Source organism: Podarcis filfolensis, assembly GCF_964270895.1.
Source record: "Podarcis filfolensis genome assembly, chromosome: 4".
Classification (NCBI taxonomy): domain Eukaryota; kingdom Metazoa; phylum Chordata; class Lepidosauria; order Squamata; family Lacertidae; genus Podarcis; species Podarcis filfolensis.
In genome coordinates this window covers 76,454,547-76,475,234 of record NC_139607.1, presented here as the reverse complement: position 1 = coordinate 76,475,234, position 20,688 = coordinate 76,454,547, and the positions used below count along the sequence as shown (strand labels likewise).

The 20,688-nt window shown below is 39.5% G+C and overlaps 1 protein-coding gene across 6 annotated transcripts in view; it reads left to right on the top strand.

Moving 5' to 3' along the window:
• Positions 1 to 20,688, top strand: part of NBEA (neurobeachin) — a 361,568-nt gene that overhangs the window by 181,030 nt on the left and 159,850 nt on the right. For 5 of the 6 annotated variants that reach the window (XM_083608943.1, XM_083608945.1, XM_083608941.1 and 2 more), the window contains one exon: positions 14,278 to 14,421. In XM_083608943.1, coding sequence (XP_083465069.1) covers positions 14,278 to 14,421 — 144 coding nt within the window. Of the gene's footprint in view, positions 1 to 14,277; positions 14,422 to 16,767; positions 16,804 to 20,688 lie in introns of all 6 variants that reach the window. The other variant, XM_083608944.1, reaches the window with a different exon arrangement.

Here is a 20,688-nt window from a genome sequence, read left to right as displayed (position 1 = left end):
CTCAAATAAATAAATGAATGTTCTTCATGTGTACACCCCCCCCCCCCGCTTAATGATATTGAAATCAACTCTAATCAATCTTTGCTATGGTTTAATATTTCCAAGTTTGCAAAGTGTTCATTTTCAGAAACGTTTTGCGATTCCACGCTGTAATTAGTTCTGATTAAAGTTTCCAGGGGCTTTCCCCCATAATATAAAAATATTTAAAACTCACAAGGTGAGCAACTAAACAGTGCTATGAAGTAGGACCTTAGGAAACATTTTATACATGTGCCTCATAACCACAGAAATCTCTACCAACCCATTAGGTTGCCCTTCTGTATAACCACAAACATTAGAAATTTGCTTTGGGAGTTTATTTTGTTTTTAAGATGTACTAAGATTCTAAAGGTTTTGCTGAAGCTGCTGTATTCCACTTCAAAATTATACTTCACACTCCATAATAATAATAATAAAATTTTATTTATATCCCGCCCTCCCCCAGCCGAAGCCGGGCTCAGAGTGGCTAACAACAATAAAAGTAAAACAACATTCTAAAATCCATTCATTTTAAAATCAGTTCAAAATCAAATTAATGGCAACCATTGGGCTAGAGTTCTTTGAGGATTACCAAAGGAGGGGGTCAGACTGTGCCTTGGCCAAAGGCCTGGTGGAACAGCTCTGTCTTGCAGGCCCTGCGGAAAGATGTCAAGTCCCGCAGGGCCCTAGTCTCTTGTGACAGAGCGTTCCACCAGATCGGGTCCATGCTATTATTTGTTCTGTGTAGATATTTCAGAGCCTTTTGATGCAACTGTGTGTGTGTGTGTGTGCATGTTCATGTTCATGAAGTATACACAGAACCTGTGAATCATTATTTTTAATCCTGGTTTGAATTAGTAAAATAATGCTATCTTTGGGACTTTGTATACTACACTCTTAAGCAGTGCTATTTTTCTAGAAAAATAGGTGTCAGAACTCACCATGAACTTCTCCCTTGTTCTCTTAGAATGACAATGGCTTCTATCTGAAAGGTGCCAGAGCTGAGCTCCAGCTGGAAAACAAAAAGCCCAGCTCTTAAGTATTATATAGTTACTTACTGGACTATAGGAAGCTTCCTTCTACTTCTTTAGACCAAGGGTCATCTGAATCGGTATTGGCTACACCAGAGACAACCAATGTGGTACCCTTCAGAAGATGCAAAGTATAGCTCCCATTATCCCTAACCATTGTCCATGCTGACGAGAGCTGATGGGAGTTGTAGTCCTCCACATCTGGAGGGCACCGGTCTGCCCAGACTTGCAGGGACTCTACAGAGATTTCAGACAGTCCTTCCAGTCCTACCTTGAGGTATCAGGGATTGCAACTGGAAGTCACATTCATAACATAGCACTATTCTACTTAAACCCTCACAGAGAATCCTGGGCACTGTACCTTGTTAAAGGGTGCTGACCTCACAGAGCTACGGTTTGACAAACTACCGCTCCGAGGATTCTCAGTGACTGTCAAATACAATGGTACCTCAGGTTACAAACACCTCGGGTGACAAACACCTCGGGTTACAGACTTCGCTAACCCGGAAGTAGGACCTCGGGTTAAGAATTTACCTCAGGATGAGAACAGAAATCGTGTGCCGGCGGCATGGCGGCAGCAGGAGGCCCTATTAGCTAAAGTGGTACTTCAGGTTAAGAACGGTTTCAGGTTAAGAACGGACCTCCAGAACGAATTAAGTTCGTAACCAGAGGTACCACTGTACTGTAGTGCTTTAAATGCAACATCTGTGTGTACAGCTTGTGTTCTACCACTGAGCTATATAGTCCTATCTCAAAGCTGGCTTGTGTCACACTGGGCATTTTATTTTATTTGTGTTTTATAGAGAAGAGGAAAGACAGTAAAGCGGAAAGATAGTGGGCATAATGAGACAAAACCAAATAAGAGGGTGAAAGAAGCAGGGAGGAATGAAAAGAAGCAGTAATGTATTTGGGCTAAAATTAGGTCCTGATCTGTACAGGGTGAAGACTATTGATCACAACTGTGGCATTGTATAGGATATACATTGGCATAGCTGTAGTGTCAGATTGAATCGTGTACCTAGAAGTAAGCAGTCTAAAACTGAGGGGTGCATGTGAAGCAGGGGCAGCAAGATTTTCAGCCAAGCATATTTAGGGCCAAGCACCCAGCAAGCGAGTATACAAGGAAATGGGATTAAGAGGTATAGAAAACTCCCCCCCCCAAAAAAAAATAGGCCCTTGCCGAGTAAAATTAAGAGAACCTCATATTGTTTTCGCAATATTGTATTCAGATAAAGAAGAAAATAAGACTGGCACATATGTGGAGAAATGTTGGCTGTGTCACTATTGGTTATATTTCAGATCACAACAGAAGGAAGTCGCCACTTACGCGGTACTAACATAAATGTTTCTGAAGCTTTCAGTATCAAAATTAACAACAGCCTTCTAGAGGAATTTAAAACAGCTTGCTGTGAGATTAAATCCCATAGATTTTACCTTGATGGACTTTTTGAGGCTTGTGCTTATAGATTTTAATATTAAAACTTTTATTTGACCTTACCCTATAAGAAAACATCCTTAACACTGATGTTATTTTTATGCCTCTTGGTGATACTAATGAGTTGAATAATTTATGAGGTTGTCATGTGAAAAGGATTTGGTGCAGTTTGATGTATTTTCAGCCTCTGGTGCTGGAATGTGATTAATAAAGCGCTAGAAGCACAGATTTTTTTTTCCATGGGGCTTAACTTTCATTAGGGATTTTTCATCAGTGTTATTTTGATAATTTTTATAGCTGTCTGGTATAGTAGCAAAATTACTCTTAGTTTTAAGAATGAAAATCACATTAGACAAATAAAATGTTTTTTTGTTTTAAAGGGAGGTAGTTTACTCGCCTCGGATATCTTCTTAGTAGAAAATGACAGAGAGAGTAATGAGTCGCATAACACATTTTTGTGGGGGTTGTTGTTTGTTAAATCTTGCCTCTAAATGTAGTACCATGAATGCTGCTTTGAGTATCCATATAATAGTGGGAAACATCTTAGTAGTTTTTCGTTATCTACATTGACTGTCAGTTATCATTTAGGGGGGTTGTGCATAAATATTGCAGCAAAGGAATGTTTAGTCAAAGCCTAAGTCAGCAAGCTCCTCTGTGTCTACGATCAAAGGCATCAGCTTAAATAGGTCTGATCAGGCATTGCAGACGAGGGCAGGCAGCTTCAGCCGAGCAAAAAACACAGAGCAAAGATGACAAAATTAATCAGTCATTTCTCTGGCAATAAATAACAAGATATGCTGAGGTCTGCAGATGAGAGAATTTCTAGGTTCCTTGGAGATGTGCCTGCTTAATACCCGATTTATCTAAGCTTGCACAGCCATCAAGATATGACCTTGATGAATAAAAGAGCACTCTCTAACTAATCTCGACTTAAATCGGTATTGATAGTTAATGCTTGGATACAGTAACAATATGATAGTCACAGTCACCAAAGAACAGGGAAGTCTTGAGAATGGCAAAAATTGTCTGTGACTTTTTGCACCTGTTCAGGGGGGAGAACGTCAGCTGTTAACTAGTGAGCGGAAACACACAAAAATGTGGTGAAGATTACTTAGATGACTCGAGTTTCTGTATATTCCATAAAAAATAACATAAGAATCTTTGATTCTTTGTAAAATGCATCCAATTAATCTTTTGTTGGTAAAAAACTTGATATTCAGTTTGAGGGGGGTCATATGTAGCCCCTTCCCACTGCTGCAGGCACAGCCACAGAAGGAAGCCAGAGGTTGAAAGGATTGGCACTGGGCAGCTTAGACCTTCCCCTTTCCACCCCACCTGCTTCCAGTTCCTTCCTCTCTACCCTCTCTACCAGGCCAGACCACACCCTCTCCCCTTATAGCTCGGCCAAACCACGCCTCTGACACACCACTGGACAGGGCAGCTCCCCAACAACCATCCTGCTCTGCTTCTGTTTTCCTCCTCCTTGGTCTCCAATGCTGCTGCAACCAAAATGGCCTTGTTATGAGGCACGCAGCGGCAGCGTGGTTGCTGGGGAACTTTCCCAGATTTCTGACTGTTCCTTTGTGGCTTGCCTAGGACACCCACCACCCGTGCTACTTTCCTGGGACACCCATTCCCTGGGCTGTCTGCCTACCTGAAGCAGTCATCTGCAGCTCTAATGACAATTCTTACAATTATATGCAAAGATAGCAGCTCATCATTCAGAACTTTCTTTTTTCTGTAAAATTATATTTTTAATTTTTCCAAATCAAATTTCATTTTCTTTTGTTTCCTTTCATGTGCATGTGTGTGTGTGAGGGAGAAGGAGAGGGAGAGGGAATGTTGCAAATTACGACACAGTCCCCAGAGTACAGTGGTTTGTTAACAGTACAACTGTTAGTGTTCTAAGCAGTTTATGCAATCTAGCAAGGTCAAAATGACCGTGAACTGTGCAGAGAGCTGCTTGTATAATTTCCTTGCCAATAGGGATTATGTGAGAGTTCAGCTGAGCTTGGCTTGGACCTGAGTCCAAACTGGATTTGAGCCTTCCAATCTGTAAGCTTCCTTTTCTGAGCCTTCCAGATACTAGCACTTAGCAAAAGAACCCGCCGTGTTAATTTCTTCCGTTCCGATGCAAGCTAATTCAGTGTGAAGCAGCTCCATCCTCTAGCACTGAGATTGTGTGTGAGAGGAGAAACACTGCAGGTACAAAATGGAAAAGAGACCTGACTCCCTTGATCCTCAGTGGGGCTATCCACAGACATCTGGCTTTTGGTCTCCAACCCCAGATTTGCTCCACAACACACACACACACACACACACACACACACACACCAGTCCCCTTAGGAACTAAATACAAATACCCCTTTGGTAAGTAAGGAGGTTCCTGACAGTGGCCCTCAGATTGGCTCAATACAATTACTTGAGCATGTATCATTTGGGGCAGCAAAATTCCATGTTCATACAAGAAGACCTTCTGAAAGCTCACTAATTTCTACTTGCCACGTGGATATAAGTACTCATGATTCTGTGTATTCTCTCAGAAGGTCTCATGTATGTACTTTGGCATAGGAGTTTCATAAACTCTGGATCAGCTTCCAATAACATATCTTTACTTGGTATGTGGATGGTGTATAATCAAGAAAGCACAGTGGTGATGAAAATAAAGGTGGCCCCTAATATATGTATGACTGAAGCCATTTATGCTATGATGTCACAGCAGAAAAAGTCCTACTCCTCATAATTTCCAAAGGTGGTGGCAGACCAGGGCTTTCCCCAAAGATCTAGAAGGGTGGGGGAAATGGTATGTATGGGAGCAGATAGTCACTGGGAATTAAAGATGGTTGATATGGAGGCTTGAAGCAAAGAATAGGGCATGGCACTGTCTTGATATGTTGTATGGATCTGTTTGGGGTGGGGGGATAAGAATGACGAGCTTCAAGCTGAATCCATGCCGTTTAGCTATAGAATTTAGTGCCTAGTTTAAAGGAGCATAAATCTATACCACCCAGCATCCTATGCATATGTTCCTATTTGTGAAGAGAAATTGGTTGTGCACACATGGATTTCCATTGCAAACAGAATGTCGCAATCTCTCTTTGATTTCAACTTATCATTTGCTCATGCCTTTTTAGTCTTGTGACTTACAATTTGAATTAGGAATGTTCATAAAAGAATGCTACAAGATAAAGTGGGGGGAAATAACTGCTTTGATAATCATTCCTTCTAAAATGGCTAAGCATTCCCATCTGTGCATGTGTACTACGGTTTCTTACTAGTGAATCATGCATTTTTTTCCCCTACCAAGGGGAAAAGCTACTTTCATTTTCGGTGTCTTTTGAAAATAATATTTTCAAATGTAACGGTGCACAAAGCATAGCACGTAGCATAACATTCTTTGTTCATTTTTATGCTGAGCTTTTACTTCTATATAAGTACAAGATGAGAATATATTTCTGGAACTTTTATGGAGTGGCATCCACTTCATGGACAGAGATTATGTAGATACTAATCTAGATATTACAGTGACGAGCTCTTTTAAAATGTGTATTCAGTGGTAAAGGGCTTCCAGATGTCATCAAATAACTCTTCTCTGTTCTTCAGTCTAAATGTGATGATCTCAGAGGAAGCAATGTAAGACAGGCATGTAAACCATTCCGTTTTACTTAAAGAGCATTGTCTTCCCCAGATTTTCTTCCTCTTTCTTTCTTTCTTTCTTTTTTTGCTGCTTTTGGTTCATTTATCAATCAACTTTTCCATTTTCACCCTGCATCTTTGCTATTCAAAATTTATTTCATTGCACTGATGCATGTTCATCCTTTTTTGTACAATACACATTTGTTAATAATTTCCCATGCACAGTGTGTCTTGTTTTGAGGTTGCTGTTCTCTTGTGAAAATATTGCACTTTCCAAGCACAGTCCTATGAATGTGGGGAAATGCCCCAAAATGTTCATTAATTGATGGCTATGATTTTTATGCGGACTGCTGCTGTTCAGGTGTAATAAGGTACCTTTTGGGTTTTTCTTTTGACAAGATAGCTATGTCTGCCACAGTGTCCCATTCTGCCACCATTTTGTGAGATATGTTTTTTTAAATTGCTTTGGAGACTTTTGCTTTGTTATGTGGTGAGTCAGGTATAGAATATTTTGTCTACTTTTAGAATTTCCCCTCTAAAGATAAAATCATTTATACTCATTTATACTCTTGTGACTGCCAATTTAAATACAGAATCAAAATTTATATGTGGAGCTGTTCAGAGGTTTGATCTCCAATCCTGTGAATGAATTCCTTTACTTCCCTGGACTTAGCAGCAACCCTTCAGATTCATTCTACAATTTCATTGTTTTCAATGAAGGAAACCCAAGTTGTATTTAATTCTCAAGTGGCAAGAAGCATTGATGGGGGGCAGTTTAATTATCAGGTTTGGAACCTTAGTTTTGTTTAGCTTTTGCTTGTTACATTTTAATCAAAAACCCTACTAGAAGATTCTATACTTTATGTGTAACCTCTAAGGCAAGTTTTATTATATTCTATTTCAAAATAATTATCTACCTTCTCTTAAGAGTATTCTTACATTATCTTGCACTTCCATAGTATACAATCACATTACAAGTGTTCAAGTCATATTGCAAATTCAAGAACATATTCTAGCTTTTTTAATTGCATTTTTTCTCTTGGTCTATTTTATAAATAACTTTCCTATCAATAAAAGTTATCTTTTATATAAATATAAAATATGTCTTCTTTTAAAAATATATTTTTGAACTAGTATTAGAAGGTAGGTAGGGTGTATTTGGAAAAGCAAATTGTGAAAACGCATTGCATGGCTTTTGAAAGTCAGTACACTCTATTAGCAAATCTGTCAATATAAAAAGTGCATTCCATTTCCACCTCTTGCTCTAATAACCTTTTCTATGTTACTCACAGGCAGTTCACATAATCAGAGTATATTGTCAGCTTACTGGAGTTGGGGAAGCATGAAATGAAAATCACGTTAATATTGATCCAATTCTTTCTTGCAAGTGTCCTTGATGTCCTTTGCTACTGAGCAGTAGCTATTTGTTATATTTGGGAAAATAACTCAGTTATGACTATTCTTTGTAAACTGTATTCAAGCATAATTATTATTAATGTAGTTTTTGCTACTTGTCATTATTTTCTCATTTTCAATATTTTGTAATATAAGATCATTAAATCACAAGTAATCACCTCCGTATTTGCTAGCCTTTGCTATATAATGAATGTCTGCAACTTAAGACATTATGTTAACTAATGAAAGGTATGTACAATATGGGTTAAATTATCTGGACATATCCCTTATGAGATTTTCATTGACAAATGCTGCTTACAAGGTCAGATGTCATTGCTCTGTTCCACCATTACAGTACTGAATTTTCTTAAGTACAGCACCTCTCAAAATGAAAATAACCACCAGTGTTTGGCATGTTTATTGGAAAGCAGGGCAAAAAATGAATTCTCCTCATAATTAGTAGAATCAAATATTTACTATTAGAATTGTTTATTGTGCTCTAAATCTATCTGTTTTTAACTTTAGATTGTACATATAGCCTCTCTGTAGTTTAATTTTTATACAGAGCTTAGAAAATCTAAGTGCCCAGTAGTTGCATTCTTTTTATTTCAAATATAGGTTACCTGCTATTTCTCCTCTTAATCCTTTTCTCCCTAGTTGGTTTTCTGTTGGGTTGGTTTTTTTTTTTTTTTTTTTGAATTCTTTTTCAACTCTGGAAAATTATGGAATTCTTAACAATTCATTAAGAGATGAGATTCTGTTGAGGGATCTTATGCTTATGGGCATAATTCCTGTATGAATTATTATTACTATTATACTTTATTTTATTATCGCTTCCTATGAATATCTTGACATAATTTCACAATAAATTAAAAGTATATTTAAAACAGTTACATATATGCAAACAATTAAAAAAAAACACCTGTATAAAAACAGTTAATTATATGTATATAATTTGAATTTCAAATCCAATGCAGTTAGCAACTGATAATGGTGGCAATATTCTACTGCAGTGAATAGTCGAACCACTACGTTTTGCACCAACTGCAGCTTCTGAGTCAGCCTCAAGGGCAGTCTCACTCAGAGCACATTATGGTAATCTAATTTGGAGGTTACCAGCAAATGGATGGCATTCGTCAGGCTATCCTAGCCAAAGCTGGTAAAAGGCACTCCTAGCCACTGAAGTTTCTAGAGTTAGTGATAGATCTAGGAGACTATGAACCTGTTCCAGTAGTTCAGTAAACCTTCAGTTAAGACTTTCAGCAAGACAAAATGGTAGGCAAGATTCAAGTAGGCCTCTGGTGAGGTGAGGCAAAGCCGATATTCAAGCAACAAAACATTAGTTTTGGGAAGTCTGTACAGCTACTACACTAGCTTAGAGCCAGTGTGGTGTAGTGGTTAAGAGCAGTGGACTCAATCTGGTGAACTGGGTTCGCTTCCCCGCTCCTCCACATGCAGCTGCTGGGTGACCTTAGGCTGGTCACAATTCTCTAAAGTCTTTCAGCCTCACTCACCTCACAGAGTGTTTGTTGTGGAGAAGGAAGGGAAAAGGAGATTGCTAGCCACTTTGAGACTCCTTTAGGATAGTGATAAAGCGGGATATCAAATCCAAACTCCTCCTCCTCCTCCTCCTCCTCTTCTTCTTCTTCTTCTGTTGCTCAGACTGGAAGCCAAACCAAACCAGGATTCTCAACTGGGCTTACACACTGCAGTGCACCTTCTGGCCATTATTAGGGAGGTGCTATACAGCAATAACCAGTCCAGCAGTTTCTTGGTTTGTGACCTGCCCTGATTCTTCCAAAAAGTTGCCCTGAGCCCTGCTGCAAGTTAGTGCCCTGAGCCCTGAGATCTGCAAGTTAGTGCCTGCTGGGACTTTGCAGTCTCATGATTGCATCTTTTTAATTGTTTACCGCCTGACGCAGTTTTCCTTTTACAATATTAAACAAGGAAGACATGCCAAATGTGTACGTTTTCTTGCTCTCATTTCATACCTCAGGTAATGAAGTCCAATGTGCCACCCATTGCGCCACAGAGTCGCAAATACCTCAGGTAATGAAATGTGTTATCTCTTAAGAGTCAATTCATTAGTACCCTTGACTATAAACTGAAACAGGGACGTTATGCTAAAAAGCAACACAGGCTAAGATACTTTAATAAGAAATAAGAAACGTCGTATAAGTGTCCAAGAGAGTAGAACTTCACAAAAACATCTTTATTCTGTAAAAGATTTTTTAAATTAAATGCAGCATTTTATTGTGAAGCAGACAGACTTTAGTTATGTCAAAACACTCTTTTAGGAGCCACATAAAGCTGTAAAAGACGGTATATGAAAAGGCATTCTTTAAGAAAAGAAATCACCATCCCATGAAGCTGATTTCCAGATGTTTGGAAACATTAGAATTTCCTGTCAGTACATTTAGGTAACACTAAAATGAGTTAACTTTCCATTCTGCCAGCCCTCTTCAAAGATGAAAGAGAACTCTCTGCATAAATTGCCTTATCTATAATTCACTGAAGTAAGCTGTGGAATGAACTCTGAAAGACGCAGGACTCTCCCTTGGCTTGTATCATGGCCCCTAAGCAAACTTTACTTTTATTTCCACTCTATTTTTAAAATGAAATTAGTGACCTTAAAAGTTGAATGGATGTTAATGAGTGATGATGTTGAGTGGTTTGTTTGAACTGAGTTACGTGCTTGGTTTGAATTTTGTATTTGTATTTGTATTTTTTTTGCTTCTGCTTCTCAGAAAGTCTACCCATGTCTGAAATCAGCCACGTTATGAGTCTACATTTATTCAAGTAGCCTTGAACTGACTTCTTGTAAGCATGGACACAGCAGGTTATCTTTGAAGCTTAGCTTGCATACCTAGTACCAGCTGTGACCTGAAGAATCCAAATGAGAATTTACAAGTTTAAATGAAATCTGAGAGGAAAATATGGATGTTATCAAAATAAATGTTGACATGCCAAATGCCGTTTTCAAAAGGCTCTCTGTCATTATATTTCATGCTTCTTGCTGTTTCATTGTACTTTAAAGAGAGAAAATATTCTTTATAATGAGTGCACTCCTTATTCCACTGAATCAGAGGCCCCATTCCCTTTGATTTGATGGAATCTGGATTAATGCAGGTCTGTACCTTGGTCTATCTGCTCATAATATATACTGGTCTCAGGTGATTCCTTGAGTAGAATTTGTGTTTCAGTGAGAAGGATTAAACTTTTAAACTCTTAGCTGCAATTTCATACACCCTTTAAAAAGAAAAGAGTGGTGCTCACATTTCCCTTACTAAACACAAAGGAGGCCACCTATATGTTATTTACTAGATGGCATCTCCCACCGAGCAGACTGAGCCATTTACATTAGAGTTGTTCAAATTTGCCTTGATAGGGCTGTGGTCAGGTCTGAATGTATCTCTATACATAGTATAGTCCAAAAATGCCCCAAACTATTAAAATTCTGAAGGGACATTCTGGCTCATATAAAAAGTGATATACCATTCTTTTTGATCCATGGATAGGGCTCTTCAGTGTCTTTGTTTCAGAGATAATTCATTGACTCAGTTACCCAGTTACTTACTGCAGCTAAATTTCAGACAGCAAAGGCATAGAAATGTATCAATACCTCCAAAATTAGAAACTGGTATGAATAACTGTGGGATCTACTTGTCACAGGTAAAATTTAGTCTCGGATCAAGAATGGAGCCAACCTATTTAATAAAAACCTTTTTGGGGGAATATTATCACAGTCATGTTTTGCAGAAGACTAATGATACTGAACCCTATTTAATATATCCTAGAAAAAATGGTGTGTTTAAGTCTAACATGGTTTGCAGCACTCCTCGTATATTTGTCCTTTATTTTTCTCATTTCCTCAGACATTATATTCTGAGTTATAGTATAGAATGATATTTCCCATCCTTTATTTCTATTTCTTTTATTCAATATTTCAACATTTGTTTCTTCTGTGGTTATTTACTTAGTGGTTTTCCGCAAATAAAATGTTAGTAAAACAAGAAACTAGTAAATTCCAATTCCTTTATCATGCCATAGAACTTTTAGCTAGATTCTACTCAGAGTAGACCTAGCTTAGTGATGTTCATTCATTTCAATACGTCTAGTTTGAGTAAAACTTAACTGAATACCATCCTTCATTTTTAATTGTGGTTTTGGTAGCATCACAAGTGCTCTGTCAGATGTAAGCATCTTAGGAAAACATTTATTATTTCAGCCATTTAAATTATGCACTTACAACCAAAAAACAAAACCAGAGCTGCTTTATTCTGCACTAGGCCCATATACTTACTTGTCAATATACTAGAGAAAGTGATTTGTAGATTTTTATCCAGTTCAGGTTTCAAACAGGAAACCAGTGTCCTTACGTAAGGTCCTAAATACAGGTACACAGGTCAAAGTTTTAAGGCTAGAATAAACTGCAAGGAACCTGGCATCTGTAATCATTTAGCTGAACCAAACAGAGAGTAAAAATCAGTATGAGGGACCTGCTTTTCTCCTCTTTTGCATATTCCTTGCAGTGCAAATATAACCATGCCAATTCAGGAGTAAGTCCTGTTGCATGCAGTGGGGCATACCCTTAAGTAAGGAAACGGAGGGGGGGACACCCCAGTTTGTGCATTGTCACTTATGTGTACAAAAGACACCTTGTGAGCTTGTAGCCCATGGTCTGGATCCAAAGAACCACACAACTTGGTCTACAGGTCTAAGGGACTTAAGTGCTTGTGTCCCTCAAACAATAACTCCTGTTTCTCATAGCAGCTTTTGAAACAAAGGATACTCGCAAAAGCACTTTGTGATATAACCTAGAGACTGGATTCTCATCCTATCAACAGGGTTGCATTCTGGATCGTCACCTTGTCTTACGAATCATAGTGAAAGGACAAAAAAATCCAGGATAATCAAGAAAAACATTCTTAGCCATTTTCCTGGATCTTTTCTCGTAGCTTCCTAATCTTCAGATACTATCTTTGTCAAAGCTGGCAGCTTGTAAAAGCTACAAGGAAGAGATTTTTAAATTGCTTTCATATTTTTACCTCTAATGAAACATGTTAAATAAGCATACTTAAGTTGCTGTCCTGACCCCACGATGGTAATGTCTTTAGAATGAGTTTAGGATGGTACGTAGGCCCCTCTTCACTAGCAGGGCAGGACTCTGCCATGGCAGAAGAACCAAGCAATACCCTAGCAGACAGAAAGCTACTGACACTTCTTCTCCCACTGCTGATAGAAGACCCCACTGCTGAAGACCTCAAATGTGGCATGTCAGGGCGGAATGGCAGAGCCTTTGTGTGTATGAGATCCAAAGCTCCACAAATCTCCTGAGGACCCCAGATGGTGCAGCAAAAAAGGAAAGATTCCCTCTCTCACTCACACACCTCTTCTGCAGCTGACTGGGCTTTGGAATCTGCCACTCTGCAGCTCCCCGGTCCTTGATAGATTGCACTGTCTAGATGTTTCCCTGGTATTTGTATTATTTTAGAATAAATAAAATTATTTTTCTTATATTTTAGAAATGCTAACAATACTAAGTACAGTTTGACTCCAAATGCATATTTGCAATCTTGCCAGTGTACTTCTATAGAGAAATTATAAATAATCAGCTTGTATCTTTTCTTTTGAGATCCTTTAAGGAAACAAAAAACCTTCAGGAGTATGCAATTAGAACATCTGTGACAGATCTGTTTTTAACATATTTCGTATTTCAGAATCCAAGGAAGTCTGGTGGTCTGTGGAACTTGCTTGTTAATTTCTTGATGAATGGGTACTGAGGCCAAGAAGTGCACTCAGTACGGCATGTCTTCCGAAGATAGATTATCTCAAATAAATTCTATTCCCAATCAATTCTTGATTTGTTAGGTGTTAAACCACTTCTTTGTAAGGGCAGTGTTTATAAGCCTTGTAATGAGACAGCCTTCTGAGACATTACCTCTTCTTTCTGTAATTTTGATAAATGGAACTCTAATTCATAAAGGATACAGTGATTGAAGGGCAACTTTCGGTCTCCTACACTTTCATTTAGATAAATGCCTGGTATATTGTGGCAAACTGAGGTATACTCAACTGAGTGATAAATTTAAAGAACAGCCAAGCCAACAAGCTTCTATCAAACCAAAGCAGGCTAGTTTTATATGTCTTTCAGATAAATGTATGTTTAATATTGTAAAACAAAACTGATTTCAGAAAGATTTGTCTACATCATTAATCAGCACATTTGCCACATTCACCTGCACGTCTAGTACAGTACCTTTCTGCTACAATGCATTGTCAGATTGATGTGAGAGGATTACTGCCAGCAATGACAAGCTAGTTAAAAACAAGTTGGAGCCCAGCCTTCTGTTTTGAAGTTTACTACCATGCCTTTGTTCTCTAAGAGCACACATCCCCATGCATTAAAAGTTCTTGAAAGGCTGTTTTGAAGTGTATTTTTGATAATTGATATTTGTATCAATGGATAGATTCCATCTGTTTAGGGTTGCCATATTTCAAAAAGTAAAATCCCTGACACTCAAAGTTGTTGTTTAGCTTTTTTTAGGAAGACCCCCAAATTGTTGAGCTTTTTGGGGGGAACCTTTTGGAGCTGTTTTCACTGCTTTTTCCATCGCATTGCCATACATCCAAAAACCAGGGCATGTCAGGAATTTTCCTGACATATGGCAAGCCTAATTTGCTTTGTATTGGAAAACAGGTTGTTGAGACTGATCTAAAGACCGAACAGAATTCTAAAATGTTTGTAACCTTTTTTTATAGGCACTGAGGAAGATGTCGTGAAGTCAAAGAAAACCTTCCGAAGCCAAGCTGTTGTCAATCAGAATGCTGAAACTGAGCTCATGCTGGAAGGAGATGATGATGCTGTCAGCTTGCTCCAAGAGAAGGAGATTGACAATCTTGCAGGTAAAAATCTTTTTTAAAAAAGTTTTATGTAAATAAATCATATATAATTGAGCTGGTTTTCTAAACTTTGCCAACCGTGTCTGGTATTGGCATTTGTGTGAGATAGTGAGCCTTGCTGTTTTGGAAATGCTTGGTACAGATTGCAGAGGTTCCCCACTGTTTTCATCTAATTTATCCTCACAACTTCATAAAATACTGGTTAGTCAAAGATCTGATGAACCTGGGTGACTCATGTCCAAATCAATCACGCCATCTGTCATAATACACTGATAAAAAAAGATTGATCTATGTTTTAGAAAGTATATTTTGAGTGCAGTAAATTAGACGTATTAGATGTATTAAAGGATTTTTATTGTGAAAATGTAACAAAAGGGAAAATAAGATGTATCAGCCTGACCAGTTATGTTTAGAAGTATTCTCACCCATGTGAACATTTTATTCAGGCGGTGGGGGGTGATTTTCAAAACTTTCCCCATTTGGATTACAAGATTAGAAAACAAACCCCATGCCTGGGTTTGAATGACAGGAGAAGCCAGATCATGGCTTGTTTCTTGACAGCATAGCAGGACCAGGACAAGCATATAACGCCTATGATTTCACTGGCGTGCACCATCACACTGCTTGTTTGCCTTAAATCATACTTTATTTTAACTATGGTTTAATGTGAGATGCAGACCAGGTCACTGCCAGTGAAGGGAGTTACAGGCTCATAGCAATCTGCTGTATATATAGATCAGACAACATTTTCCAGGGCTTCAGACTAAGCATGTTTTGGTAAATAATAAGTATCATTTGTTCACAAATGCAGTTGTAACCAGAGTCCAGCTCCAATTGGTCCTTACATAAATAAAATGATTGCTGAAACAATAATTGTCATTAAGATCCTCTTAACATAAAAGCAGATAATTCTGGGGCATTAATGGTAGCTTCAGCACTTGAAATGAGAAGTGGTGGGGAATCTCGTCCTGGAGAAAAGTATGGTTTAACAGATACCCCATACTTCTCTGTCATCTGTCTTGCATTCAGTGTAATTACTCCTTCCCATTTCCCCATACCAGTTAATCTAGACAAGTTTTAGGTTAACTCACATTTTCTCCTACAGTTCAATAGGCTGAAGGAAGCAGAAGGTGCTTGGCAGTTGTTAGAGATCAAAAGGAAACTTTCAGCTAGGCTTCAGATTCAAAGGGAAAACCTTTGTACCTATGTTTTACAGCAGACAGGTTTTAGTTTTGTGAATTCTGGTGGGTGTGCTGCAGGGGCAAGGGGGGAACTATGCACATTCTGTGAAGTAAGTGTGAAAAATGACTTCACATTTTCAGGGTTGTTCTGACAGTTTAATATGATATGGAATAACAAAGTAGCTTATTGTAGCACAGATGGAACAATATTCGTTCATGCAAAATTTCATTATTCCAGAAAATACTGTGTAAAATTACGTTTTGTCACTTTTGAAATTGTAGTGAGGGATTGGGGTTATTCAACATGATGTGTTATACACACACACACACACACACACACACACACACAATTGTTAAGAAATGCCCACTTGTTGTTCTGAAGAAAACTGATGAGACTACACAAAATAGCATTCCTAACTAAATCTACATACATTGGTTACATTTAATTTAACTGAAGTCTCGGTCCTATTTCAATGAATACAGCAGTAGCATGATGTTATGTAAAAGAGAGAGCCAAAGTTTCCAAAAACCTTCATTTGGGTAAATGCCACAAAACACCCAGCCGGTACTTCTAATCAGTTTCTCATCTATCTCTCCTGCTTATCTTACCAGCGTTTCCTCCACATCTGTGCTGCTTTGGTTCTCATTCCTACCTACTATTTTCGCAGCCCTTGTTACTGTCCTTTCTCCCTGCACAGCCATTGCAGCTACCTCTTTTTCCTTCCTGCCCAACAATTACTGATCACATGTAGATAACTTTTACCCATACCTATGGTGAAGCCTTACAGTTTGTGCTGTAGTTGCCTAACTCAGAGGCTCTCATGTTGCTACTCTGCATTTGGCACAGGAAAAGAGAAGGGCCATACCTTTAGAGCACATGTACACTGAGCTTTCTGGTTATTTTCAAGTTTCACAGCTTGACTACTTTTTGTGTAAAACTAAAGTACATAGGGATGCTTTCAGTTTCTTTAATGTTAGAATCATGCGTGGCTGAAATCTTGTTACAGTTAAATAGTGTTTAAAATCTGATAAATGTTATTAAGGTTTTAAGAACAACAATAATGTAGCCACCTAATGAACTGGAGTCAACTTTATAAAAAAAAACTTTGTATTTCATCACCTTATTTCATAATAATAAATATTTCATAATTTTCTGTTTCAATTTTAGCTCCTAAATTTCTTCCCAGACTGTTCATTTCAAGAGGCAAGTTGCTTATTGATAAATCACTTGAGAAAAATCAATAACTAGTAGTACTTTTTGGTGTCTAAAACTATGAATCAGCAGCATCTCAGTTTGCACAATTGTAGCGAATTGATTATTAACTTGTCTACCTGATCCATTTATTTTCTATGTCATAAATGTTTAAAACATGATTTTCATTAATTTTCTGAATAACAATTCTACTAACTTGTAGTTTAGAAGTATGCTCCTAGCATTCAATGGTCATTTACTGGCAGATAGTGTAAAGATAATAAGAGTTGGTTTGAACGTTGGGCTGAATATTGAATAATCAGTAACTTCTATAACAAGTGTGATCTGTAAAGCACTTCTACCGCAACTTTTATTTTTGAATCCCAGAGATCTGGGTCGGCCCCAACCCTTGATGGTGATTCAGAAATAGTAAACAAGGCCATCCACTAAATTTATAGGGGTATATGAAGCTGTCTTACACTGTATTAGACCACTGACCTTTTTAGCTTACACCCGTCTATGCAAATGGGTTCTGCTTCTCCCAAGTCTTAGGCAGAGGTGGTTCTTCTGCCACCTGAAATCCTTTTCATTGGAGGCAGTAGGGATTGAAGCTGGGACCTTCTGCATGCAGAGCATAGGCTCTGCACAGGAGTTCCTGGTATCTCTTAAAAAGCAGGAGTGTTACAAGTCCCACTCTGCTGAGCCAGGCCTACTACTTTTCCTCTTGGTTCCATCTGTGGCTCCCAACCCTGCTCTCTCATGAAAGTATCTCCTATCAGCTATGATATGTGAGCAAGCCTACATGTTCTGAGGCAGTATTCCTGATTCTGGAGACAAGCCACAGGGGAATACTGTTGGCTTGTGCCTTCTTTGCAAGATCCCCGGGGGACATCTGACTGGCCACTGTTGGAAAGAGAGTGCTGGACAAAAGATGGAGACAAACAATTCTCAAGACCACACACCAAATACAAATCAGAGGTGAGGTCTGAGCCCCAAACACCCCCTCCCCAAATTATTTCCCCTTCTAAAAAATGACTCCTCTTGACTGATTTGCTGCAATGCCATTGAATGCCATGCTCTGAATTGCTCCCCCTCATCCAACTTCTCATGTTTAAAAAAGGCCAGAGGGAAAAACAAATTCAGGCAGCCTCACACAGCAGTATTGCACACATTATTTCTTCACCCTGGAAAAATTTCTTTTTCCTTTTCAGAATATGCTGCTGCAGATGTTATGACTGCTAGCTTAGAAGGCTTTTAAAAATGATAAGATCAATTTGTGGAAGATTAGTTATGAACAACTATTGTCTGTGACAGCTAAATGGAAAGTTCATGTTCAGGGGGCAGTGTACCTCTGAATATCAGGTGCTAGAGGAAAATGGGGGAAAGCTATCATCTTTGAGTTTCCAGGGAAATCTGGCTGGCCCATGTACTCCCCACGTGTCTCCAATAATTCATGCCCCCAGATGCCCCCAGTTAACGCTTCCCTCTGCAGCCCATCCCCCAAAAGAAAACTTCCCATTTTTCCGAACCACAAGCTCGGTCTTCCCAAGTCTTTTCTGAAGAAGAAGAAGAAGAAGAAGAAGAAGAAGAGGAGTTTGGATTTGATATCCCGCCTTTCACTCCCCTTCAGGAGTCTCAAAGCAGCTAACATTCTCCTTTCCCTTCCTCCCCCACAACAAACACTCTGTGAGGTGAGTGGGGCTGAGAGACTTCAAAGAAATGTGACTGGCCCAAGGTCACCCAGCAGCTGCATGTGGAGGAGCGGAGACACGAACCTGGTTTCCCAGATTACGAGACTACCGCTCTTAACCACTACACCACACTGGCTTCTGCCTGGTCTCCATATTTTCTTGTTCTGTTCAGAATAAGTTGGCAAGAGGATCTCTTCCCATCAGTCTTCTCCTGCCGTAACAATTCTGTTTTCTCCTCCATATGGGAGAATGAAGGTGTGACATTTTAAAATGGTCAGCTGCTGTCCAATAAGCAAGTCTGCACCACTGCCCAGGTAGCAAACCTGCCCTTTTCACTCATCCCCCTTCCCAGCACAAGCACCCATGCAATACTTTGGACTAATTTATAGGAGCCAGCAGAGAGTAAATTCATTTTGTACCACTGTGTTGACATACTGGTGCCAGAGGGTACACCCACTCTGAGCTTTAAAAGCAAAACCCTAAGTTTAGAATTGTGTCAGTTGCACACATGTGCATAGATCTTTTAAGGATTCCCCCCTCTTTTACAAAATGGTAGGTGACAGTGTGCTATGCAGACTGAATAAGAAACTCTGCACCTGCACTAAGATGCACCTCCCAAGTGATTCTGGGTTCTGTAACATTCTTTTGGTTTTTTTAATCCATAAATTGACTGCAAACTCTTCTTTGGCTAGGGAAAGGTCTAATGGTTGATTTACTGGGAAATACCGTAATAAAGAAAGAAAAATATTTAGTAACTATTCAGGCGTATGATACTTGCTGTAGAAAGCTGCAACATTGTAATTATCCTATGCAAATTGCTTTCTTGGTTCTCTGGTACCTTGGCATGTTGGCCCTTTTCCAAGCTTGTTTGTAGCACTCATTAAGATGTGGCACAAACACCTCCCATCTTGCAGTGGCATTGCGTCCCTGCCTTTGTCTATTCCACCCCAGGCTCATCACAGGTGTCTGTCACTTACTAGCTCCCTTGCCCCTTGTGTGCACATAGGTATTGCCACCACAAAAGGTAAGTGTCTCATTAATCATTCACTTAGCTTCTCCCATCCTCCTCTTTGGGTGCTGGGTGGCATTTTTTTCAGAGGGCTCATCTTTCCCACTCTGTTGCCTGCTATCCAGGTGGCTGACAGTTTTGAGAGGTGGCAAGTAAAGCAGAGCTCTGTGTCTTCTGCATCCGTGTCTAGCTCTTACCTCTAGCCTCAACAGAGCTTCTGTTCTAGGGAAACTATAGCTCACTGCTGTGCAGCCAGAGAGAAAGTGGGACAGTAGTGTGATGTGCCAGGTTATATCTGAGGTTTATGTCTCGTTTCTTAGCAGAGAGAGAGGAGTGAGGGATGGATGTCATCCATCTCTATCTGATTCCAGCTCCCTCCTGTCTTTCTGGCTTCCAGCTTGAAGGCAGGACAGAACTGCAGGAACAGCTGGCTTAGCACACTGCTGTGGGGACTGTCCATCCTGAAGGCAGATGGAGGAATTGGGGGAGGCAAGCAGAGCAAGAAATAGGTGATTCCTCCTTGGATAATTACTTAAATGGCTACGCATATTTACATGATTGAAATATTTGTTTGGTTTTTTTGTTTGAAGATTTGTGAATTTTTAAATTTCCCTTTGGACAAGCTTCAGCAATTTTTAGCAACACAGATTTAGATGTAGAGATGTGGCCCATGTGCCCACTAGGGCTTTCCTGGCACTTTCCTGCTTCAGCCCTTGCACTTCTTAAAAGTCGATCCTGAAGACTGGAGAGCCCTCTAGTTCAGTGTAGGGCAGGGAACAGCAAGGTTTATCTTGCCTAGACCGGATCGGTCCCATGGAGATCCCTCCGTGGGCTGGATCGTGCGCATGTGTGAGCACCCACAATTTTCAGCGCATGCGCATGCGCAGATGATATTTTCGGCACCGCGGAAGCAAGTCCCCACTCCACACTGCACTGGTTTAGTGCAGCGCACGAGCAGGCAGCTTGGTTCGGGATGTGGGCTGGTCAAACGACCTCCGCGGGCCACTTCCGGCCTATGGGCCTTAGTTTGCTGACCCTTGGTGTAGGGCTATTTGAAAATGTGCTGTTTGAAACAACTCAGAAAACATCAACTAAGCTATCATTCCAGCCTCTCCTTCCCCCTACCAACACAACTCCATTCGCTGAAAATGAGCCCAAATGGAAAACATCTGGAAGTTCGCCATTTTCCCCAAACCG